Here is a 26931-nt window from a genome sequence, read left to right on the forward strand (position 1 = left end):
CGGCTGCTGCTGCTTCTTTTTCTTCTTTTTCTCCTCCTCCTCCTCCTCCTCCTCCTCCTCCTCCTCTTCCTCCTCCTTCTAATTGACTGTAGAGTACCTACTATGGGTCAGATCCTGTGTTGGTTCCTAGATAAATGCGGACGAACTAAGCTGATACAGTTCTCACCTAGAGAGAAGTTAAGAATCCAGCGGCAGCTTAGGAGTCCTGAGAAAAGGAAGAGTAATTAGGCACTATGGGATTATAGCAAGCCCTGATAGTGGGAGACAGGGACAGTATCTCTAAAACTGTTACTGATAGCACCTTCCCCATTAAGCCAGAGCAGTGACGTGAAGGGAAAGGAGCAAGAACAAAGAAGCTGTCTTCTGTCTGCGTATTATGCTGACCCGAGACTTCTTAGCTGAAAGTATGCTTTCAAGGGCAGAGGAATGGCTGACACAAACAGATCACAGGGCCGGGATGTGACTGTGTCAATAACACAAGCAGGAGTACCAGATAACACTTACTGAGAAGTTAGCACAGGCCGGCTACCATTGAAACTCAAGTCACTGAATCCTCTCGGTGACTCATACATACATACACACACACACACACACACACACACACACACACGAATATTTTCAATTAGTTCTCAAGAATGCAATGGATGGACTTATCACCAACAGGCCATAATATAACATGATTGGGCCAAGCATGGATGGCCTCCGTCTGTGTTAATAAATTTGTTCATCATGTAATAATCATCTGAAAATCCAAAAGCAAAGATAAAGTCCAGACTCTGACAACAACCTCATCTAACCACTTAGCCCCCAATTCAAGGTTAACTATCACCCTCTATCTTACGCTTCCATTTTCTTGCAACTACCTATCTTTGTTGAAAATAGGTTACGTTAGTCATTTTCACCTTAATAAAAAGAGCTATCAGTGTGAATATGATGTCTCAGCCTTTTTTACCTAAGCCTCACTGGTCATGTTCTTCACTATTCACTATATGCCGAAGTTTCTCACTATCTGTGACAGGCACTCATTCAGCTGTTCCCAGGTTTCTGCTACTGCATGTATGTAACACTTCATGAATATTCATACCCATGTGCATACTCATACCCACATGAGCAAGGTCATTAAACCTAAGAGTGAAACTGCAGGCCCCACGGTTTGCAAACCTTTCACTTCACAAGGCGAAGCCTCACAGGATATGTCTACAACACACTCAAACCAACAGTGTATACAGGATCCTGAGATCCACATGTTCGTCAGTCATACTTGTGGATTAGATGTAAGCACTCTGTATGAGAGCAGAGAGAAAAGGACACAGACTGGACTGGCCAGGGCTATTTGTATGAGAAGGGAGACTAGCAAAGATAGCAGGGGAAAAACCCTTGCCATCATAAATGGCGGGGGAGGGATTGACATAGCCTGGGGGAGGTGAGCAGGGCCAGGAGGCTAGCATGGGGGCTCTGAAGTGTCTAACAGGTACTTGTGAATAAGGACTGAGAAGGTCTCAACACCAGCATGCACTTGGATATACCACTATAGGTATATGTCATTGGGGGTCATGTGTCCCTTCTGTCAGAGACAAGGGAAATGATTCCTTTTGGCTGCCCTTTATCTAACCACCAGAAATCCTTCTGGTCCAAATTGAGCTGATTATTCTGGACATCCAACTCATCTACAGTGCCATGCCATACCTACATAGCTGCCATGCCAGTACAGTGAGCCCCATATTAAATGCTGTCTATTGTAAAATTACCTTGGTCATGGTGTCTTCTTTTTGGCTGGTGGCTTTGAACTTTTGAACTCACAGAGATCTGCCTGTCTCTGCCTCCCAAGTGCTAGCATTAAAGGTGTGAGCTGTCATGCCCAGCTGGTCATGGTGTCTTATGGCAGCGATAAGAAAGTAACCAAATATCAGACAGGAGATTGCTGCACATTAAAGTCATATTTAGTCTTTTCTAAACTTTCATGTCATTTCTAGTAATACATGTGTGAATTATTTTTGTTTTTTAACATATACAATCACATCCCCCAACAATTCAATTATTACCTCAATTTGCAGGTCAGAAATGAGACAGACATACTGACTATGAGAATCAGGATTTCAAATTGAGATTTATAGTCTATGTTCACTGTAGCTTTAAAACAGCCAAGGGGTGGAAACGATCCCTGTTTATAATGAATATGCAAAGGAATACTATTCGATCATAATAAAGAAGGACATTATGTCATATTCCACACCATAAACTGTAAGGACATTATACAATATAAACAATTATAAACTGTTAGATAACCCCAGCAGTCAAGGACAGTGAAGCAGAAGGAGAGAAACCACCAGCTGGTGGAGGGGAAGAGCGTGGGAGCAGCTGTTTGGTGGGCGCAGAGGGGACGTTCACAGAGTGACACGAAGCAGGAAGTTCCCGAGATCAGACACACACACAGCACTGCACCACGGCACACCTGTACACGGTAGCTCTCCCATGCTATGGTTTAGGTCACAACTTCAAAACAAGTCAACAACCTGCCCCCACCAACACAGCCAACAAGTGGTAGAACTGAGATGCCAATCCACACAGTCCGACTCTTCACTGTCGTAGTATGCTTCTTATTCTTAGGCAAGCAATGTACAAATAAGGAAGTAAAGCTACATTATCTCCTATTCTTATGGGGAAGAGAATAAGGTTAACAATGTCATACCCCAAGGGCAGAGGTGATAATTTAAAAACAAGAGTTAGACATTTAATTCTTTACATCTACCAGACCTAATGGGTTCCTTTGTATTGCCCAGTTCCTCTTGTTTTCAGTGGATTAAGTTATTTAAAATCTACTGTCAGAAAAAAAATGCCGTTTCTCTTTTATTCAAAGTTGGGACTTTCTAAACATTTAAATAAACTGTTAAGCATTGTAATGGACTTGACAGATAACAGGCAATTGCCAAGGACCGAAACAAGCTTTTAGAGCTGGTCATTAAGCTGGGACTAGGTAATCAAAACTTCAAGAACATTGCTAGATTGCTTAGTGGGCAGGCATTAGGCTGGGCTGCAGGTAAAGGGAAGACTCCAAAGAAACAAGTTTTTTGTTTTACAGTTAACGAAACACAGTTATTTTCTAGAATCATAATCCTTTTCCATCCTAAAACCTTTCAAGTTTGACTTACTGCTTGACAGACGCTGGCATTTCTGGTCTGGGTTACTCCTCCCACGAAGACCACGCAGGTCAGGAAAATATGAAAGCATAAGTTCACGAGCATGTGCCAGCTCTTGAGACTGATCCGAATTAAGCTGTTGGGACAAAGAGGAGCGTGAACATTCGGTTTGGAACACTGGCAGCAGGGCTCTGACAAGCACCTACAGGTTAAGTCCAGCCGCACAAAAGGGGCCATTTAAATGCTTTACATTTTAAAATATTACTAACCGAACATACACTACAAATACACATACACACAAACAATTTGAGGAACCATTTAACCTAACATTATGTCTTAAAATTTAGCTCTATGTGTAAAAAAGATATTTATGGAATCACAGCACCCAGTAAAGCTATACAAATTCTCCATCATCAGAAGAACCTGGGTAAGTGTCACTCATGATGTCTAAGAAGACATCATTATGTGCTTGGCTATGTGGAGGTGTTTGCAGTGGTGCCGCTGGGTTTTGGTCCTGACAAGGGAGGAGAGCACACATGCTTTTCCTCCTGGCCTTCTGTAATGAAATGTTGAAGTCTTTCTTTTTCTTCTAATATATCAAAATCACCTTTTGTTTCCAAAGCAAATGTCAAGAAATGCCACACATGTCCAACTTAAATAGGAAAATACATTCTAGCAGAATCTTTTGTAAAGTGAGCATTCCTGCATTGCAAACGCTTTTAGTTCATTACCTCCAATCAGAAAATAAGTTTCCTTAGGTGTGTCTCCAATTAACAGAAACCAAATTCCTCTAAAATGTCACCAACTTTCTTAAAAGTGCCATCTTTAAAGACATCATAACATCGAAAAAGCTAGAAAATACAAGTACAGACAGTACCTAGAGCTACCTCTGCAGGGACCCCTACAGATGACAGAACCATTTTCCTTCAGGCCCTCTTGCTCTGGTGTCCACCACCCCAGCCTGCAGAACACACTCGATATTCTCTTCGAGGCACCCCAGCAAACGGGACAGGGGAAGATGTCCTCACCAGAGTACAGAAGGTATGAGAACATTCCTCAGGGCTGAAATTAACTCTGGAGTCTCAGGTAATGACTCGTCACATCCCGGATGGACATGGAATGAAGCATCCTTAGTTTGTAAAGGAACTACCGGTGCCACAAAGAAATCTGGAATGAAGTCCCCATCCAAGCGCACAGATCTGTAACGGTCAGGTGCACTCTCTTACCTGTGGTGGTACATGTAACTGATGATAACGGCCAAGAGACATAAGAGGAGAATGATGGCAGTAGTGTAAATTACAGGATGCAGGAGACTGGCTGCTGGAGTGTACAGCTCTGACCCTGTCAGATCCTGAGGGGACAAAAAAAGTTCATGGACTGTTATTGACATTTAGCTACTGGAAGTTTCTTGAAAGCCTGAAACATGATGTTGACCAAAACCTCTGGCCTTGACATCTCTGGTTCTGTGACTGTCTCTTGCTATACTTTTTTTTGAAGAAAGGAAGAGTTCATTTGGCCTCACAGTTTCAGAGGATTGGAGTCCATCATGGCCGGGAAAGCATGTCATGGCCATAGGAGCAGGAATCTGGCAGATCACATTTCCTTTACACACAGGAAGCAGAGAAAAACAACAGGACAGGAAGTGAGGCCAGCATATAAATGCTCAATGCCTACCCAAGTGATGTACTTCCTCCACCAAAGCTCTACCTCCTAACAGTTCCAGAATCTCCAAACAACACCATCAACAAGGAACCCAGTGTTCAAATACATACGCCTAAGGAAGCAACTTCTCATTCAAACCACCACACTGTCTACATCATTTTGTATCATATGGACATGATGATCAACCAGTCACTGCAACCTAAGCCTCATCTCTGTGTTTAAAAAACAGAACATATACTGCATACATTAAGGAATCACTGGTAACTAACAGAATGAATACACAGTGGTATCCCACAAGATGTTAATGATGCGTCTATTAAGTAACACATTAGGCAGGTTTCTGAAACAGTGACCAAAACACCTAAGATAAATCCTACAAAGAAAAAAAAGTTCACTTTGACTAATGATTTCAGCCCATAAGCACTTGGTTCTCTGTTGGGCCTGTGGCAAGGTAGCACATCATGTAGCCTGTACTCACCATGTATATCATGTACTCAATAGATAAAGGTGCTTGCCTAACATGGGCTAGAATATCAAGAGAAGATGAGGACTCTAATACCCTTTACAGAGGCCCTTCAGTCACCTAATAGCCTCCCCACTACAATCCACCTTTCACAGTGGTTCCACCCAGAGTGGTTCAAGCTGTTAACTCAACCTCTAGAAGGCAGATATTTGGAGGACACTTACCTACACTGGACTTTTTAAATGTATTCTTTGAAAAGTTCATACACATATACAATGTATCTCGATCATATCCACACCCTACTCCCTTCTGCCAACTCCTTCGAGTCTCCGCCAACACAGCTCCTTCCCAAGTTTATATCCTTTTAAAAGAATAACCCACTGACTCCAACAGTCCCGATCAACTCTAGACCATGTTCTTACCACTGGTCCACTGTGGAGCAGCACCCCCAGGAGGTGACTGCAGGAAAGTACAGATTCCACCCTCCCTAATGCCTTTCACCACTTAACACTTTCCTAGTCACCAGCTGAGACAATGGGGTAGATGACTGTGTCTCCAAGGTTACAAAACCATCAGCCATTATGTTCAAGATCCAAAAACATAAACAGACCCCAAATGATGCAAGCTGTGTTTCCTGCCCTTGCAGTTCACAGCCACAAGGGGAGAGAAACAGAGCCCGACTGCACTTGCTGGAGCTCAAAGTACAAAAAGGCCCGTACAAGGCAAAGCTCGGCCATCAATGGCAGCAAGCCACTTAACACAACAACCCAGACACGAACCATTCAGCACTTTATCCAGAGCAATTCTATGAGGTTGGTAGATGACTAGCTCCATTGTATAGCTCACAAAACTGAGGCATGTAGAAATTAAGGACTGTGAGGATTAGATCCAGAGAAGTTTAACCGCCAAGTGTGCATACCCCAGCATAATACGGACAGTCTTGCTCATAAAGAGCAAACATCTTAACCCTGTCTTCCTCAGACAGCACCAGTATCACAAGGTCATCTGCACCCTTGGCAGTATGTGGCAGGGGTCAATCTGTAGGCCCACCAGGTCGCCCTACTAAATTCTCTTCCCACAATGAGTCCTGGGGGCACAAAAGGATGGCTGGATGTAGGAAGGACTTCACAGCGATGTATCTATAACCAGAAAGCTCTTGACAATGTCTAAAGGAAGAAAAGCTAGATGGAAAAGGATGGGACAGTGGACAAATATATAAGGAAAAGGAATTCATCCTTAACAGAGCAAGAAGAGAAGTAGAGGACATCCTCAACAGAGCAGGGATGGGGGACATCCTCAACAGAGAAGGAAGGGAGGGAGTGATATCCTCCACAGAGCAAGAAGGGGGGGGGGAGCGGGGATACTCAACAGAGCAAGAAGGGAAGGGGAGAGATCCTCAACAGAGCAGGAAGGGGGTTATCCTCTACTGAGCATGGAGGGAAGCGGGGACATCCTCAACAGAGCAGGAAGGAAGGAATGGACATCTTCAACAGAGCAGGGAGCAAAGAGGGGACACCCTAAACAGGGCAGTGAGAAAGCAAGCAAATTCTCTAGGGATAAAGTGGAAGCTAAGAATATAAAGCCACAGCTTTAAAAAGATGGTATCAGACCATCTTAAAACCAACACCTTAGCAACAAAAAAGAACAGTTAATGACAAGTAACAAAACCAAAAACCCAGCTACGGGAAGCCAGAGGGGAAACAAACACTGAATTCCAGCCTTGGTGTTTCACTGCACCCTGACAAGCTCCAGCCTGCAACTCCTCCATTTCCTACCAGCCACGAACTGGGGGCCCATCACAGACAGGCTCAGTGCTGAGCAGCAGATATGCAGCCATAGGAAGAGCAGTCACTGGCCTCAGAGAACACAGGGTGAACTTGGTACACAGAGGGAAACAGAGAGAGGCCTCACCGATGACCCTGCTGAGTGCCCTCCTAAGGGGTCCACAGTATGAATCTATGGAGCATGGCCTCAAGAAACATGTCTCGTGAGAGGGAGACTCTACAATGTTTGAGTAAGGAACATCAGTTAGGTGCCCTGAAGAAGAGACCTAACAGCACTCCGTTTCTATGAGAAGCAGCTGTACCAGGATGGAAGTTAAGAGCTGGGGATAAATTTCAGTATCTTGACGGAGCCACCACACTCTGTTCAGGCACCGCTTGCTTCAGAGTCCACAGGCACAGTGACCTGCCCAGACGCAAAGAAAATCTAGCTGACAGGAGAACTAAGGAATGTGCTGAGGGCAGACAGTAAACACCTCAGGATCTGCAGGGTGTCCTATAGGTACTTACTAACAATTCGACACGGAACCATCCAAACCGTAAAAATCACCCTTAGGTTTTCAGCATGTAGGGGGAAGGTGGAGGGAGCAGCTTGCCGGATTGAGTACTAGAAGACAATATAAGAACCAGAGGCCACTGAAAAGATTAGGTTAGTAGGACAGTACAAAAGCTAAAGATCAACAAACCAAAGAGAAATATGGGTGAGGTTACTATGAATCACATATTAACGTAATACAGACTGCGAAATAAAAAATATGCTAAATATATTGTATAAAACCAGCATTAAGAGGAGAAAAAGCAAAACTATCATTCCTGTTAGTAATACTGTGACAGACACAGGAGAAGCCCCGACCCCGAACACTCTCAACACTACATACAGCCTGAGACTAACGGTAACCTCAGTCAGGATTCTTCCAGCAGAGGGGAACAGAATCCAAGCAGGGTGTGCCACAGAGACAGAGACCACAGAACAGCAGAGAAACAACCCCTACTCAGGTTCTGGTGTGCAGTCACCTGGCTGAGCACCAGAGGCACTTCAAGGCCAAGAAGGCTAAGTATGAAATGGGTATGAGTTTTAATTTGTTCATGATCATCATGCCATGAACAAGAACAATGGAAAGAGCAACTTCCCAAGTATTCCAGGAGCTGCTCTCAAAACAGGATTATCTCAGGGCACCTCTGTGTGTCACAATATAGATATACTCTTACCAATACAACAAATTAAAAACAGATCTGAAACCAGAAATGGAAAAAAAAAAAAGGAGGAAAAAGGAAAACAGACAATGATTTCTATGACGCTTTCAAGGAAAAAGTCATGATATTTAAACACATGGCTGAAAAATAAAAAGCATTTAACATTTTAAGAACTAATGTTTAAAAATCCCATTAAGGATCAAAGGATCATTTAAAGATTGTGGTCCCTTACTTCACACAACACTCAAAATTAGTGTTGGCTGAATAGTGAAACTAAATGTGTTAGTAAAATCATACTGGAATGTCTTGAAGAAACCAAAGACGGAAAAAAAAATTTAAAGAAAGGAAAAAATTTAAAAGGGAGAAAAGTGCAAGTATGAAGATCCTCATGAACTTGCCATAAGCTAGGATCTCTTAAACAGGATGTAAAAAAAAATTCACTGATTACAAAAAGACAAAACAAAATAAAACCCCTAAGAAGTCAGGCACAAAGCCATCAATGAGTTCTGTTTATACAAGAAGCAAGAGGAGAACAGCGAAGCCTGAAAAGGCCTCTGCGAAACCTAAGTGCCCAAAGAGCTTGTATTCAGGATTCCCATTAGGAATCCCTGGGAAACAAGCCCAGGCACACTCAGGCTGGGCTGTGCCTTCACCAACTGTCTGTTAAGAACCCACACACAGGCTCAACATCTCAGTCACCAGAGTATAAATGAGAACGACAGCCCGGTTACACAAAGCCTAGAGAGAGTGAAACCACTCAGAGCAAAGACTGATGATGCCAGGGATTAGTGAGGATGAGGAGCAACCGAGAAACATCCTAACAACTGAGACTAAACTGGTACCCCTGACCTGGTCAACTGTGGGGCATTAATACTGAAGCTGAGCACGTGAATGGGTTATAATCCCGGCCTCCACGCCTGAGGATGTACAGCCAATCAAAAGCAAGTGTGTGACTCAAGATCAGCTTCCACTCAGTCACCAAATGCCTCCATCAATACAACGGACAGTTTTCAGTATTTTCTCTGCATGGACTGATTCACAGCTTTTAAACTATGCAAACTGTTGCTGCACACCAAGAGAAATCTCTCCGATGTCGTGATGGAGAAGAGAGCGGACACACAAAGCAACACCATGCTGGCCAAGTGTGGAATGTGAGCCCAATCACTTCTTACCTTGGGTACACCATGTCAGAAAGGCAGGAGAAAAAAAACCACAGGGCTTCCACGTGCTGGAGTGGCAACCATGACAGTTGTTAGTGGTGGGCATATCACACATAGTATTAATTCAAGTTCAAGGGTTTATGTACTCTGCCAAGCACTAAATGTTAATGAAAAAGTGAAAAGAGCTAGTCCTTAGGATAATTACTTTCATTTTCGAGAAATTTATCCTGCAGAGATATCATGAAATGTGTAAAGTGACACTATGTAAGCAAACTGCTGGAAATAGACCCAACAGAGAAAAATCTAAGGCAATTAGGACAGAGCCAGGAGATGTTCCTCAGAGCCTTGAAAAAAAAAAAATCTCCCTGTGAGATGTGAGATTCAAAAGATGAGGTGCTACAATGTGGCAAGAACAGAGCTTCTGGAACACACTGCCTGGATTCTAACCACTGTTCTAAAACTGACCTTCCTTAGCTCCAGACCTATGGACAGGCGGCTATGACAACGGCCAGAAACCACAAAGACACCAGGAGGTGCCTGATACAAGCATGCCTACAAGCGAAGGTCAGCCGCCAGCACTCCATCTCCACTTCCTTACAAGCATCAGCACCGCAATGTGTCCAGAGGTCGGTACCTGGAGTCTTCCTAGATCACTTTCCTTCCTGCATCGTGAGACGGGTTCCTCAGCGAACTGGGAGCTTGTCAATTCGAGTAGACTGGCTGCTGCCCAGCGAACACCACGGGTCCTCTGTCTCTGCCTCCTCAGTGCTGTCCTTAAGGGCACCCACAATTACATCTGGCCTTTTCCTACAGGTCCTCACTCTTTTCACAGCAAGCATGTGGGGAAATGGGCGAAAACAAGACTACATATTCATCTTGTCTGAAGACACCAATCTCTTCAATATGCAAGAAGCTATTAACTGTGGTTACTTTAAAACTGATAGCTTAAGAGTTCCCACTCTATACTCACATATAGAAGTAATTAAAACATTTGATGCAGATGAGTGTGCTGTATAAAGACTGTTTAAGCAGAAACCTTGTTGGCATTCTGGGTCAACTACGGGCTAACTGGAACCGGTTTGCTTTCACTAGCAGGTTTTATAGAAACAAACTTGCAAGCATTATTAGAGGAACAAGGAAGTGGCACTGGTCTTTACAACTAGAGGACTGGTTCTCAACCTTTCTAATGCTGCAACCCTTTAGTACAGTTTCTCATGGGGTGGTGACCTCCCCACCTTACAATTATTTTCGTTACTACTTCATAACTGTCACTTTGCTACTGTTACGGATCATAATGTAAATATGCAGGTATCTGATATATGACCCCTGTTTGACCCCCAAAGGGGTCATGGCCCACAGGTTGAGAACCAATGATCTAGATGATGCTAGTAACAAAAGTATAGCTGCCACAGTTGAGTACTTTATCCTCACAACTAGTACTGAATGAACTACTAAGGTCCTACACAGTGTCTACTCCTATTTGCTCCGACTGCCCAGAGCTCCTTTGATTCTTCCTACCCCCACTGGCTATTTCTGATACCAATCCAGCAATCCCAACGTCTGCTGATTGCGCACCTCCTCAGCCTCTGGACAGCTTCTCTGTAACTGAGTGTAGCAGGATGATCAGAACCAACCAGGATATCATCTACTCTAGACATAGCAGCAAAAACAGTATTTGTATCTCACTTTTTAAAGCACTGGATCATAAAAAGGAAGCACATGGCTTACCTCCCAAGAGAGAAGGGCATTTAGACTTCACATAAAGTCGTAAGGAGAAAGGCAGGATTACATTTATGACTCAATGGAAGTTTAGAAGGAAACAAAGACAAGAGTTCTCAGTTTTAAAAAGATGCTGCCTCTGTCTTAACTGATGTTAATTACTGTAGGTTAGGTCTAATTTTTTGCTGGAGTCTGGAGGCTTCAGACATCCTAAATAAGTGCTCAGAGATATGCCTACAGCCTTAAGTGGGTTTAATTCCATTCCATGCCTGTATGATGAAGGAGCAACTCTGAATTTTCCACTCTCTACTGTAACTTTTCAACTTTGTCAGCAAACCAAGATGTGTTTCCAGTTTCTGCCTCTAGGTGGCAGTTACGTTTCATAAAACAAGATACTCTGAAACCGAGGGGAAAGATCTTAGCGGTCTTTCAGCTTTGAAAAACTGTGTTTTACATTTTTTAAAAGATTAAAAGTCTGAAAGATAAAAGAATAGCTTATTCCTTCTAGAAAAGGATTATACTAATTTAAATAGTTTAGAAGAACAGTTAGGAAGTTCAAAAATAGAAGCTTTCAACTAGTATTAGATTAAACAAAAACAGAAGTTTCACATAGTGCAGTATCACAGTGAAGCCTTAAAATGCAGCATTTTTGTGTTTCATTTATTTTGCTCAACTTCTGATTAGTATTATATACATTTCAGACAATTTCATAATTCCTATTGTTTCCCCTTCAAACGCTACATAGTTTCAGATTATTTTATCCTCAAAATGTGAGAGAAAAAAAAAAAAACATTTTAAAGCCAAAACCAATCAAAATGTAGAATTGTGAAAGCAAGTCTCAACTGACACACCTACCACATGACTCTTGCTACTAGGCCTCTGGGATCACTGAGGAAGAGGAAGCAGAACACTTTGAAGAGACCAAGGAACAGGGAGCTGGAGTTGGCTGTGAGATTGTGTCTCTTAGGTAGGTCAGAAGCTACACCCACGAAGCCTCACCACCATGACTGCTGAATAAGGAGGACACCAATACATAAACTAACGTGGAAGGGGAAGGGAACTCACCAGGCCTCAACCCTACACAAAAAAAAACCCACAGGCAACTAAGGAATGTTGAGAGCTGGAGAAAGAGTCTGCTCCAGAAGAGCATACCAATAGGTTGGTTATCCAGTACCCAACGTTCAGCCCTTAAAACATACACACGTAACATCATAATGTATTTATGTATTTAGAAGCGTGCGAGAGTGCACACACACAAACAACAATAATGAAGGGAAAAAGAAGTCACGGATTTGAAAGAGAGCAAGAAGGGGTATATGAAGGCATTTGGAGGGAGGAAGGGAAATGAAGGAATGATATAATTGTATTAAAATCGTTTTTTAAAAAAATGAAGGCCTAAAAAGAAGTTGTCTCAAACTTTAATTAATGCCAATTTGGGGGGGTGACTTTTTATTTATGTATCTTGCATGCTATTGGGGGGTTGATGAATGCCACGTGGCATGTGTAGAGGTCAGAGGGTAACTTGAGGAAGTCAGTTCTCTTCTTCCACCACGTATAGGTCCTAGGAGTAGAAATCTCAGATCTTTAGAAATCTCAGCAAACATGCCATCCACTGAGCCAGCTCACAGGCTCATTACTGCTTAACTAAAGACAGCTACAAAATAGTGACATGTGAATTTACAGAAACCAGACACACACCTGGTGAAGAAAATCATTAGCTAGCAACACTAACTGAAAGCAAAAAAAAAAAGGTAAATATAGTAATAATAATAAAAAGTTGGTTCTAAAGATACATATTCCACTACCCATGGAAGATCCCAAGAGTACGAAGGGTAAAGTATGGGTATGTTGGATATGGCTCAAGTACACTGTTTACAGCTGTCTGCAAAGATTCATGGTGTCACTGACAAGACAATCCTATCACCTGCAAATAACTTATCCATGTTGCAGCCTCATCTGCCAACAGATCAGGAAAAGCATTAAAACAAAATAAAGAAAGGAAAATGAAGCAAACATTGAGAAGGATTACTATAATCTGGGCTTGCCTTAAGATCGTTTCTAGTGGTAAAAGCTACCTGTTTTTAATAAAAAAAAAAATCAGCAAGTATAAAATAAACCATGTTTCGAGAACACTTATACTTGGATAAAACACTGCCTAGATACCAGATTCCCAGTTGAAACTAAATAAAACAGGGAAGCCTTAGCCATTTCTGGGAAATGTCTCTCAGACCTGCAGTGATTCCTGTCTGCTCCACACACACAACCAAGATGTCAGCACCATCTAACAACCACAAAATAACTGCCATATAGTGAGTTACAGCAGTAACGAAGATGGCTCATTTCAGCAGGATGTGCTCAGGAATGAGAAGACTGAAGCAAGTACCTCAGTTTTTGAGAGACCTGATCCGGAGTATTAACAGAAGTTACTTTACAAAATGACTATCGGGCAACAACAATGTGAACGGTGGGCAGAATGGGGCTGCTATTATAATGCCAATCAAAGTGAAGACACGCCTTCAATACTGTGCATGCAGTCACGAAACTCCAAGTCATCACCACTCATCCCCATGTTCGTCCTCAACTCAAAAGGCCAGCACTATGGGTGTGTGGTCAGAAAGCCAGGAGTAGGCAAAGCGGTAAGGAAAATTTTTTGTTTTTGTTACTGGCTGTGCATCCTTTGGCAAACAGATTGCCCTACGTTGACAAAGTTGAACTGTATAAACCCAAGGTATCTATCTCCATGCTTTAAGGAGGTCAGAGCCTAGCTGATCTGATTTCCTTACAGGGTTTACGAGAGTATCCTCTACAAAACAGTCTCCTTTACTTCACTGGGTACTAACTCAATTTCCCTTGAAATCCAGAATCACCTCTTACATAATTAAATGGAACCATTTATGTTAAGTTAAAAAGTAAATTCTTCGTCTGAGCTTAATTATGCATAGAGAACCATTAGAATATTTAGTATTTATGCATCAAGCTAACAACGGCCACACCATTAGCACGGCGTAGTTGCCCAGGGAGCCGCACTGGATGGTGGTGATGTTCTCATCCGAGTAGAGTATACAGCACCCGTCTGACTTCCAGCCTCCTTGTCCGTTCAGCAAATCAAAGTCCCACTGCGCTGCAACAGCATCTGCTCCGTGCGCGATTCTTCGCAGCGTCACATTAACAGGGATGTGGTGGGTATCTACGGTCACACCATCTGGAGAAAATGGGAACGAACGGGATTTCTCAAACAAACTTCATAAACCATTAAATGCCAGCTTACACACTGATGGGCACTCGGCAAGATCTTTTTTCACAAGTGACTCGTTAAAACAACAGAGGACCAAAAATAAGCTTTTCTTTTAAGGAAGAGCAGCCAATAAAGCCGCGGCGCCTCGCAGCTGTTGGGGAACGTCTGCCACACGGACCTATCTTTGTGAGGATCACAGGGGTCACCACTGTCCGTCGCTTGCCATCATCTGCCAGCTTTGTGGAATTTCCAGTGGCTGGAAAAAGCTTCCCGTTGCGGAACGCAATGAGTTGGAGCTTATAGAGCGAGTCGTCGGTCGCTCGGACTTCTCGCTTTTGCTTTGGTGAGAAGAGGGAGGAAGGAAGCTGAATAGAAGCCTCCATGATAGTATTCTGGGGGGAAAAAAAACAAAGAAACAAAACAAAAACACATACATATATTATAAAGTTCAGCATATGACTATATAAAAACCTAAACAATCTCAGATTGTCATGAAAATGTTCATATTATATGCTAAACATGTTTTCTAAAAAGTATAAAACACAGAGAAACCCAAGTTCTTTTTCCAAGCGTTCAGGAATAAGGAAATTGTTAATTTTCCTATGACAGCACACACGGCTGCAGCAGAAAGCTTTAAACAGATCAAGGGTTTCAGTGGTCAGTCATCAGTTTTACAGTGACTAAGAGCAATCAGGAGGGGAAAAAAACGCAGCCAGGTTCACACAATAAAAGAACAGAATTTTGCCGAGAAAATGGAGGTTTAAATTCAACACACCCTCATTTTGGCATCCATTTCCTCGAGACTAAGAAACCTGTGCTTGGAAAAACAGGAACAGGAGAAACTGAAAGGGTTGGCTGCCTACAGAACATGTCCCCATTTCTCCACACTCTACCTCAGCCAAAGAGCAAAGCAGCAACGTTTTCTGTGTTTGCTACAGATTTTAAGTTACACAGCATTCAACAACAACAAGAACAACAAAATCTATACACTCAGGAGCTAACAACTAACTAGAAAATGTTCACTAAGGGGAGAATTTATCACGAGATCCTTTTCTTGGCCACCAACCAACCCCTTTACCCTCAAAGCCAATCTTCAGGGCACCAGAAGAATTTCCTCTTGAAGGACAAAGGTGACTATCATTTTACTTTAATAATACCTTGGTTCTGAGCTATCTAGAGAATACTGTACCAAATCCTAAGCCACCATATAATTTGACTAAAGACTACTGCTTAAATCCATGTCCTACCACGATTGTGGCAACATGAGCTCCACAGCTGGAGTCCTTTGCTCTCTACACACCTCATGCTTGGCAGACAGGGCCCTGACCTCCATACCCTGCTATTCTGTTGTCTGACAAACTCTTCAGTCCATCCATTGGACTTGCTATTAACAAGATAATTCTGTTGACAATGGGGAAGGCAGATTAGAACACATGGCTGACAGCCAAGAGAAAGACTCTACCCAAGGTCTGAGCAGCGTGCTCTCTGGTGGAAGAGTCATTCCAGTAGCTTTCCTAGGTGGCTGTCCCCTCTTCTGGACAGTGTGCATACCTGTGTCACACAGTTGGAAGCCTGCAGCTTCAACACATGCCTCACCCTCTGCTCATGAGCTAGACAGGAAGGAATTTGGGCTGCAGATAACATTATTCATTTTTGTATTGCCTATGTACTACTTCCTGTCACTTACATTTACTGAAAATAGCTCACTGTTAATAAATTTATTAACCAAGTCAACATGGTGTGCTTACTAAAAAAAAAAAATTTAAAGGTTCCACTGAAGCAAATGATTGATTTTATAATTACTTAAGTGCTCTGCTTACAATGCAGGCACAGCAAATATCTGACAATAATCTGTTGGGTGTTATTTGAGACATTTACATATTACTTTTAAATTGAAGATGTCATGAAAATACCTGTCAGAATTATTGTCTAAGAAAAACCATGCAAAGGTTCCTACTATTCTTACAAATATAAGATCATACTAATCCCTTCCCTCAGAGCTCAGGGAATCCCATGAAGAAGAGGAGGCAGAAAGAAAGTTAAGAGCCTGAGGGGATGAAGGACACCAAGGGAACAAGATCTTCTAAATCAACTGAGCAAGACTGAAAGGAGCTCACAGAGACTGAAGCAGCAAGCCTACACGGGTCTCCACCAGGTCTTCTGCATACATATTAAAACTATTAGCTTAGTATTGTTATGGGACGCCTGGGCCTGAGAATAAGTGGGTCTCTGACTCTCGTGCCTGCTCTTGGGACTCTTTTCCTCCTGTTGGGTTGTCCTGTCCAACCTCAATATGATGGTTGTTATCTCTTAGGAGCCTGTTCTTTTCTAATGAGAAACAAAGGGAGTCGATCGGGGGGCTGAGGGAGCTGGGAGAGGAACACATAATTAGGCTATATTGTATGAGAAAAGAACCTACTTTCAATAAAAGGAAAACAATGAAAAAATAAAAACCAAATATAAGATTATATAAAAACAAAGTTTACTATAAATCCACCTATTTATAAACCTAGTAAATTTCTGTAAACTATATAAATTTCTCTTAAGTGTACAAGAAGGTACCTACAGATGAAAATCAAACATTAATCAATTAAGAGTTCATAATCCTACATAATGGACATCTATTCAAACTTAATAACTATAAAATTCATAAAATAATCTTACTAAAGAACTCAAAATTATTTGAAAGTATATAGAGCTCTCTAGGAGAATATTAGTAACAATAAACCAAACTGAATTTTAAAACGTCAGAGCTAACATTTTCTAAAGGAGATATGAAAAAAGGAAACGTAATACTTTGAAATTAAAAAGTCCACTCTTAAGCTTGTAAAACTAATCAAAAACAATAAACAAAGAGTCTATATGAAGAGCTACAGACCCAGGGCCATTACATACTCAGAGCTTCTAAACTCCCTCCCAAGCCCAATAAAGAATATCACTAAATAATTATTACAGGTTCCCTGGGATGAGAGACAGAACCCTGGGGTGCTGATAAGATGAATTCCAGCTGTATCAATAATGTCCAGCATTTATAGTAAGACTGTAAAATGATGTTTCCTTCCTTTAAAAGAAGTGTTGTTCACTATTGTTGGGAAGGCTGTAAATCTAATTTTAGAAATCACTGAAGAACATTTAATTTGTTACATTCCTCATGACTCCACCTTTTGTCTGCTAGCCTGAAGGCAGGAAGTATAGTTTATAATTTCAATTAATCATATGTGGGTTTTAAAAATGTGTGAATTACAGCAAGGAGGAAGATAATACACATACAAATTACAGCTAATAAACCAGAAGCGTCTCTTAAGAAGCTTTGAGAAATGCATGATTCTGGCTTCTAGCACTCACTGTGGGAAGATGACGGGCCTCACATAGGACAGCAGGCAGCCATGTTTTAGGTGGCTGCTTACACCTGGGAGACAGAGCAACGCTGCTCAGTTTCCTTCAACCTCTGCATCTTAACTTCTGAACAGACTCAATGACCTCTGTAAGAAGGATGGAGGGAAGCGCAGCCATGACGGGCACCAAAGCCCACAGAGCTGGGTGTTATGGTCATATTCCTCTAGCAGCGGAAGACAGTGGTCAGGGACCAGGAAGAAAAAAAGTGGTGACTTAACAATAAGCCAGAACCTCATGGTCTAACATCTGGAGTTCGGTTTCACTATTAATTTTAACACAAAAGCAGATTAAAAACATATGAAAGGCATGCTATCTTGTGCCTTTCGGTATCAAGCATGGCAGTCTGCCAAAAAAAGAGGCATGATGTATATTGACTCAAACCTGAAAGTACTTTGGATGGATGTCAGCATCTTTTGAGAGAAGACAGGCTTCATCCATAAGTAAAATTCAAATGTTAAGCAATAACAATGTTTTTAATGTTTATAAAATTCTAACACGAAAATCAGGATGAGTCAAAACCACTGAATTCAAAACAATGAAATACCAATTTATTTATGGCTCCCTATTTACAGATGTAACTGTAAAAAAGTGGCATGTCCTAATATATTTTCTCACTACGGATAATTGGGAGGGGGTGTGCTTTTAGAATTCATTTTCAACTGACTTTCTTTTTTTAACTGACTTTCTTTATTAAGTTTAACTGTTAATTTCATTCAACAATGATTAAAGAACAGGTTACTTCGTGGTTGGCCCTGTGTAGAATCCAAAGGCATCATGTCCTTGTTTCAAATACTCATAGAATAAGGGAGAGGTGACATCTGCTACCACAGAGTAGTAACAATAAAGCTAACACTGAGAAAGTCCTATGGTGAATGTCAACATATTTACCTGCTTTCATCGTTTCCAAACCTTCCGAGTTTGGTACTATGTCATGAGCCCCTGTCAACAGCACGGAACTGACAGTCAAAGAGGCTAAGACACTCCCTCCCATTTATACAGCTGGTTGGCAGGGAAGGAGAACATGAACCCAGGCTACCTAGTTCCAGGGACCACATTCTTAACCACATCACATGACCTCTGAGAACCAATTCACCATCAGAAGACTTGCAACTAGTCCACTGAATGAACAAAGCAGCTTGGGATTAACAGTGGGTAATTCTGTGTGAAGAAAGAAAAGCAGCCTGCATGGGGCCCCAGAGAGAGAGAGCAAGAGTGTCTTCCAGGCAGGGAAGAGCTAAGCACTTGAGAAAGAGCAGGAATCAAGGTAGGAATCCTGAAGGTGTATAATGACTCGTGTGGGAAATGGAGAGGGGTCTGCAGCTAGGATAAAAGCCACCTAGCATGATAAATTATATGATATATCTCATATACATATAATATATATATATATGAACACTCTCTTGATACATATATATGATTTGTTTAATTTTGTAATCATGTAAGTTTTATAATTAGTATAGGACTCATCTATTAACAATATGTTTAGTTTTGCTTTGAGTCTCACTGTTAGTTACAGTTTATTTATTGTGATTTTTGAAACAGTTTCACTATGCAACCCTGGTTGTCCTGGAACTTACTACGTAGATCAAGCAGGCTTCAAGGACACAGAAATTGCCCTTCCTCTGCCTCACAGGTGCTGGGATTAATGGCTTTCTAGACACAAAAGGAATGAGGTAGATATATGAACATATGGAAGATGGAGTCCCAGTGCTGAGAAAGTGGACTCAAGCTCCCATCCCTAACCCGGAAGCTATTTCCAACTGAAAACCCTTCCAAGACTCCACAGCATCATGTGCTGTTCATCTAGAATATACAGGAAATCAAGTATATCCCCTACATCCCAAACAGCATATTTTCAACCAAAAAAAAAAATCATTTTATCAGGACGAGCCCACACTCTAAGCCAGGAGAATCTGCGTGGGAACACTAAACCTAGCTAGGGTGAGGGCATGAAGAGATGCACAAAAACAAAACAAAATTTGCAAGAAGTAAATAAGCCAGACACCTTCTGACAAAGGCATCTTTTGTACAGATTCAACTCATGTGTTAGTGTCTGTCCACACTAATGGGGGATGCAATCAATGACTAGATGTCCAGGGGGTCTAGTTAGTATATTAAATGCACTTTTAAAAGTATGAATAGAAGGAGTAAAACAACTGCCCAGAATAAATGTTTAAGGGAGGAAAAAATCCTGTGTTAAAGTGACATTTTTCACTACTGACATTCAACCACCTAATTCTGGGTCGTGAACAGCGTGATCCTTCCCACCCTGCTTCAGCAGATGAACCATCCATGAAATAGGAAAAATGACATAGAGTGCCTTATTCTCTAGCCACAGGACGATCTTAAAAGGAGAATGGTCTGAAATGGACAGATCGCTGAGCATCCACCTGAAGTCCTCACTGTTAGCTGGGAACACTCTCTGGACACAGGCGGCAGGCTGTGAACCTGGTGACATGTCGGGCAGCGTCATTTCTCTCCCTTCCTACCAACTGTAAGACATCCATTAAGTCCTCCCCAGAAACACACGCCCATCTCTCATGGGCTCTGCCCACTACGGGCTCTGCCCACTACGGTCTCAGCATCTCTTTACAGCACAGGTTTTACCAATAAAAGGTGCAGCAGGGTAAGCTGAGCTAGCCTTACAGGTGGTAGGGTGGGGTACCATGTACTCTCTTTCATCAGGCCAACAGGAACAGATTAATCTGGCCAGTTTGCCTCTGAGCATACCAAACGGAGTAAATGCATGGCATCGTCAGACCTTCCCGCCCACTTCAGATTACCTTGGATAGCGGCAGTATTTCTACATTCAGCATATTTGCTTTCGTTAGGAAGAGCACCAGGGTAAACTATAAGGAAGTACATTAATTATCCATTCTCTGATTGGACACACAGCAGGAACCTTTGGTATACCAGAGCACCTCTGTGATCAATTATTTTGCAGGTATTAAAAATTGTTTCCCATACCAGTTAGGGAAAGATGGAAACAAGGCTCCTCGTAACTAAAGGCCAGAAAACACAACAGAGCTAAGTGAAAGATGTGTGGGTCCATCAAGGGCTGCTACTCTGCTTCTAGAGTTCTTTGCCTCAATGTAGCCAAGGCAAACTCTGAAAGTCAGGAGATAAGCTTTTCTTCTCACTGCTCAAACAACAACAAAAAGCACTTTAAATGTATATACCACATATTTGGATTTTTAAAAAAGTACATGTCACGTATTTGCACTTCTTTGCCACAAATTTTGACATACATCATGACTGACTAAATGCCCAGCCTCAAGGCTGACCTCTGTAGACACTGTAGGCACACTGGCAAGAGCCCACAAGAATTCTAAGGCTCCATGAAAATGCTTTAATGTTTTAAAATCAAAAGAAAACTTTGATATGATATTATCAATAAATCTGCCTTTTATATGATATTATCAATAAACCATGGCAATCAGAAAAGCAGTAGTTTTTGATATTTGCAGATGGAGAGAGGGAGTGTGAAGGCAAAAATATATAAGGTCAGTGAAATCTTCGGTTCTACCCCTGACAGAGTTTCCTTTAAAACAGCAACACAATATTCCAAAATCTCTCACCACTGCCCCCTTAAAAACAAAACAAAACAAAACAAAACAAAAAAGCAACCCTTCAATGAAGTTTCTGTGAAAAGCCAAAGGCTGCGTCTTTAAGTGTAAGCACAGATAATTTTAAATGATCAGTGAGCCCAGCACACCTTCAGTGCCAGGCTTGAGAACGTGCTGGAAACGTTGCACTTGAAGCTCAGCTGCTTGTCCAGGTTTCCATCAGGGTCCCGTCGGCCAAAATCAGAAAGGCCTGCGCGGTCGGAGGCAGCTACTTTCTGGAACACGGAGCAGGTCATCCCTGTGAAGCCAGCAGCCTTAATGACGTAAGCTTCCAGAGCAATATTTGGCGAATACTGCAAAAGTCAACCAGAGTTGAAAGATTTAGAAGAAGGAGGATTTCAAAGATTTCTCCCCGACCTCCACTCGGGCACACACACTCATATACAAACACACAATACACACTCTCACAGATACACACGGACACACACTCATACTCAGACATACAACACACATTCTCACAGACACACACACTCATACGCAGACACACAATATACACTCTCACAGACCCACATACTCACATACACACATACACTCATGAACACAGACACACACAGAGACATATACACTAACACACAGACACACACACTCACACACTCATAGACACTCAAATGCAGGCACACACATACACACATACACAGGCATAACACATTCTGTCACACACACACACACACACAGAAACACACATTAAAGAAGAGGAAGAGAAGACTGAATCTGGAAGAAAAGTGGGGGAGGCATGTGTGGAAAGGGTAGGAGGGAGAAGGGGGGAATGATGTAATATTTAATTACATAAAAAAATTTAAAAATAAAAATAACCTGAGTACAGGCACTATAGTTAAGTTATAGAGCATTTGTCTAGCACACACAAGGTGCGGGTCTGGACCTCAGTATTACAGATAGAATGAAATAATAAAAAGTTTGAAAATACCTTATATAGAGCTAACAAACAAAACAAGTACTTAGACAATGAGCTGTGAAAGGAAGGAAGGAAGGGAGGGAGGGAGGGAGGGAGGGAGGGAGGGAGGGGGGGAAAAGAAAAGAAAGGAAGAAAGAAACAAAAGAAGGAAGTGAGCGAGTGAACAAGAGAACGAGCTATCAGTAACCCCTTAATAACTCCAGGAAGAAGTGGCGGGTACTCTAGTGACTCAGACCACCCCCACTGTCTCTTCCTGTGGAGGAGAACAAGCAGGCTGCATGCACTGTATTCACAGGAAAAAAGAAAAAAAAAAAACCCGCAAAAACAAAGGCTGTTTTTTTTTACTCCTAGAAAAGTAAGGCAGATGCTGATCCAAATGGTAGGAAATGAACAGAGTCAAAAAGTAAATTAGGTCAGAATAATCGCCTAAAACAGATGTAACTGCTGACCCTCCAGCTTTACAGGGACTCAAAAGTGACCTGAACTTAGGTGGTCACTAAAATGTACAAGCTGTCCATCCACGAGCCACCATGTCTGTACCCAGGAGGACCCCCAGCACGGCTCCCACTCACCACCCAGGCCAGGGAAGACACAGGACGAGAAAAGGTGACAAGCTCCACTTTCAAACCTGCCAAGGTGGCAGGATTAACTGTAAATCTAAGGACAACGTGATGACTCTCCTGGGTGTGAGGATAATTATGTATGCACGCCTTTGCTTCATACACCACCCCTGTGAAATCAGCATTAATTATATATGTAAACTAACACTGTACACTCCAATTTATTGCTGGATCACAACACACAAAAACCCAGTCCAGCTGCTGGTAAGTCTCACCAATCACAGCGGATACATGAAACTTCCCTATGGAGAACAACAAAACTGACCTGGGGAATCCCTCTTCTCGATACTCTGGGAACATGCCACCTTACTATAGCAACCCCCAGGGCATCCCTGGCTTACTTCCTCCAGTTTCAAATACCTATGGTCATCCACTGTCTTGAAGACTTAGATGGAAACTTCCAGAAATAAGCAACTCATAAGTTGTAACTAACTTTCTTCACTATTAAATTGTTCCACCTTACTACTAGGTGTTATTATCAGTCTCTTATTGTGCCTGATTTATAAGCTGAGCTTGACAGGTCTGAACATAGAAGACAAAACAGCATATGCAGAGCTCTTGGCTATCCATGGCTTCAGGCATGCACTGGGGTCTTAGAATACTTTCCCAGAGGGTTAAGGGAGGCGGCTGGGTAAGCAGATGTGTAACTCCTGGAGCCTGTTTTACACGTGGAAACAGCCTTCACTCATACACAACCACTTTCATTCTACCCTTCTCTGGCAGCCGGACCTGTGAGGTTAAGTTGAGGAATACGTCAGGCTGTAAGATGGGACCAGGTGTAAGCAGTCTCAAGGCAGGCCATGCATCTAAAAGCCAAACTACCATGAACTTGGCTTTGAGACAGTAGCTACATTATGCCTCTATTAATTATTCAGGAAAGAAATTCTAATCTTAATCGAGCTAAAGGTATAATACTGCACAGCATGATCAAAACGGGCTCAGGAACATATTTACATAGAACCACACACAGGCCAAAGTGCAGGACGCTCACTTCACTGTAACAGTCAGGAGCTGAAAACCATGAATCAGATAGAGTATGACAGCTAAAGGAATTAACTCATTGGTTTATCCCATTTTTAGAACACAATAATCAATACACTAAGAAATTTACAAGTTCAACTTAGCATGAGCATAATTTAATACTGTTTAACTGAGAGATGATTATACTGTGCCAACAGCTTTCCAAGTGTTGGAGGGCATCCCAGACCTTTAAGACCAAACCTTAGACAAGTTATCAGGCAACCTCCCAAAGCATCCTTCAGGGCTCAGAACTGAGTATTAACTTGGATGAACAGTGGTGACATGCCAGCAGAGCCACAAAAACATTTCTTATATTTGTTGTAGAATTCATTTCAGTGGGTTAGACAGTGACAGCCATTCAAATTACGTAATATGAAAGTATTTTCCGGTGACGGAGGAAACCGATTACTCGGGAGCAAAATTAACATCTCAAATGTTTCAGAGAAAGATGTCTTGTGCTAATTAGTAGTAACAAGAGACAGCAACACCACGATGGGCTAGAGAGACGAGGCCCTTCTAGGCTGGGGCGGCCATAATCAAATCCTCCCGTGGGCCCACGACAAGGTCGCACTTACTGTGGAGTACACGTGAGCCCCACTGGCCAGGCGGTGTGTGGCGATGCTCTGTAGGCACTGCACGATGCGACTGCAGGCCTTCGCTTCCCTCTGCGCCAGCCACAGCACCCGCTCATCCGCCAGCATGATGTTGCTCGCCACGTCAACCATCACATCACCGAGCTGTTGAGCAGACCAGGAAGAAGAGAAAGGTGTTAAAAGCCAGAGCAAGCTGTTGGATAGACTCAAAATAAAAAATAAGTAAATAAATATATATTTTTTTTAAATTAAAGGGTGACATTGGCTTCTGTCTGAATCTGCTGTAAGAAAGCCCACTTGCTGCTCAATAAAGCCCTCCGACATGAACAGCACGTTCAATTATGGTCATCTGGTAATATTTAGCTCAAAACAGTCCTTAAGTAGCCACTACATCACTCCTGACAAGGCTGCTGTGCAGCATCTCAGAGGAAAAGAAAGGCAATTAGATTAATTAAGGAGGAGAATGTGACACATTGTCACAGAAAGACTTCAGCTCATCATCTAGAAAACCATTATGAATACTTCTTGTGTAGTAGCTTAAACTCTTATTAAATACACACTACGTAAAGTATCTCTTCCATCTCCTAGCAAGTTCAAGATACCGCTCATGTTCACCACTCTGAGTACCGTGCGGACTGTGTGCTCCCAAACATGAACGTGTATGACTTCCCCCACTGTGAATGAACTCCTTCTATGCATCCCAACTCAAAAGACACTTGAAAGTCCAAAGCCCAGGCAACAAGTGATCCTAGGAGGCACTCACTTCTCTACTGCTCCTTTCTCTCATTTCATTTACTCTGCTGTGATGGCTCCCTTGCACCTTATAGGCATCAGCATAAGGCAATACCAGGAATAAGTCACTTGCTTACGGGTTACTGCAGCCAAGTTACCACCGCAAAATGCACAGGAAGCCTAATGGCTAAGGAGACCCATTGACGTCAAGGGAGTTCTGAAGAGCACCAAATGTTCATGAGAGGGACATCTTGGCAGAGGACAGGGGGAAAAAAAACCGACAACATTCCAGAGGCTGGAGCAGAGCTTTGCAAGCCGGCTGGTCCTCATACCACAAAGCAAGCATCAAAGGCGTTAAGCTGCAATGCCAAGTCAGAAAGCCGGGGCTGTTTTAGCACATGGCTTTTGATCATCTCAGAAGATCCCAGCTAAGGCCCTCAACCCTGCTCTGCATCCAATACTCTGCACAGGAAGTGTGAATATGATGGCTGTGTGGTTTAGGAAGAAGTCCAGCCCACCCACCCCACTATGGTCCACTTTACAAAAAACAAAAAAAACAAAAAAAAACAGGTTAATGGAAATGTATCAGATCCCAGCTCTATGACTACGGGGTAGAGCAATCTCAGAAAGCACATGGGTGAACAGACTTCTTGGATAAGGCATTCCCTTTACTGGGAAAGAGGCAACAACAGACCTGTGTCTTCTCAATGGTAAGCACATTAAGTTCCAGAATACCAAGCTCCTGAAAACAAGCCTGGCTCATGGCAATCACATGAACTATGTTAGCTACTTTCATTATATTATTGATTGGTCTTTGAAGGAAATAAAAATAAAAATAATCATTTCAATCCCCAAAGCAGGCCTGTTTTCTAAAACAGAAAGCTTTGTACTAGAGGAGGCCAAAAAAGGGCACTTGAACTGAAAGAGGAAATGAACCTGATCAAGACCCCTAGACGGTATCATTTTGGGAGCTCACCTCAGATTCTTTTGGGGACGATCAATTTATCAAGATGCTACTTCACTTACATGACAAGTTCCAAAAATACACACCATCACCAAATGTCTGTCTTCTGCTCTGGATCATCAGCACCAGTAAAGTTTTACCATGGCCTCTTAAATAGATCCTCTGCTGAGGCACCTGACTGCTGCCCCTCCATCTTTGACCCTTTGTCAGCTTGAAGCAGCTAAGAGTTATCTTCACCCCCAAATGTCCTAACAGCAGTTGGGGTGATCTCTAAGAGGAGGGGAATAAGAGATTGGGCAGACTCCCTGGTAAGCAAATAGACAGGGAGAAGAGCCATGGCTAGGGAATAAAGGTGGTGAATTTCCAAGATGGCCGGCTTCTTCCTCACCCTCCTGACTGGAGACAAAAGCCTGGGAGCTTAAGACAAAGGCTCTGTAGGCGTCTGTCTCCTACCAACAAGCCCCTGCTCATGAACTGGCTCAAGGACAACTCAGGAGATGTCATAGAATAGTTCTGAGCCAATCAACCGTCTTCATTTTCTTCAAACGGACCAACCCTAAGCTAGGAGGGAAGCTCTGGAGAGGCTTTAAAATGCCCAGCCCTCCAGAACAGACCACATTTTGGGGCTTCCGAGCCACCACCCCCCTTTCCTCTGTGTGCCTTTTCCTCATCCCTAATAAATGCCTTTCTTCAAATGCTTAAAAAGAAAAAGTAGG

The 26931-nt window shown here is 42.4% G+C and overlaps 1 protein-coding gene across 2 annotated transcripts in view; it reads right to left on the reverse strand.

The window, feature by feature from the left end:
• The window catches only part of Adgra3 (adhesion G protein-coupled receptor A3), a 104385-nt gene that overhangs the window by 10402 nt on the left and 67052 nt on the right, over positions 1-26931 (reverse strand). For both annotated transcript variants that reach the window (XM_052734910.1, XM_052734911.1), the window contains 6 exons: positions 24502-24663; positions 21463-21666; positions 14530-14743; positions 14110-14318; positions 4364-4488; positions 3150-3273 (listed from right to left, as the gene is read on the reverse strand). In XM_052734910.1, the coding sequence (XP_052590870.1) occupies positions 3150-3273; positions 4364-4488; positions 14110-14318; positions 14530-14743; positions 21463-21666; positions 24502-24663 (1038 nt within the window). The remainder of the gene's footprint in view (positions 1-3149; positions 3274-4363; positions 4489-14109; positions 14319-14529; positions 14744-21462; positions 21667-24501; positions 24664-26931) is intronic.

The sequence above is a fragment of the Peromyscus californicus genome, unplaced genomic scaffold, assembly GCF_007827085.1.
Source record: "Peromyscus californicus insignis strain IS unplaced genomic scaffold, ASM782708v3 Scaffold_13__1_contigs__length_99412109, whole genome shotgun sequence".
NCBI lineage: Eukaryota > Metazoa > Chordata > Mammalia > Rodentia > Cricetidae > Peromyscus > Peromyscus californicus.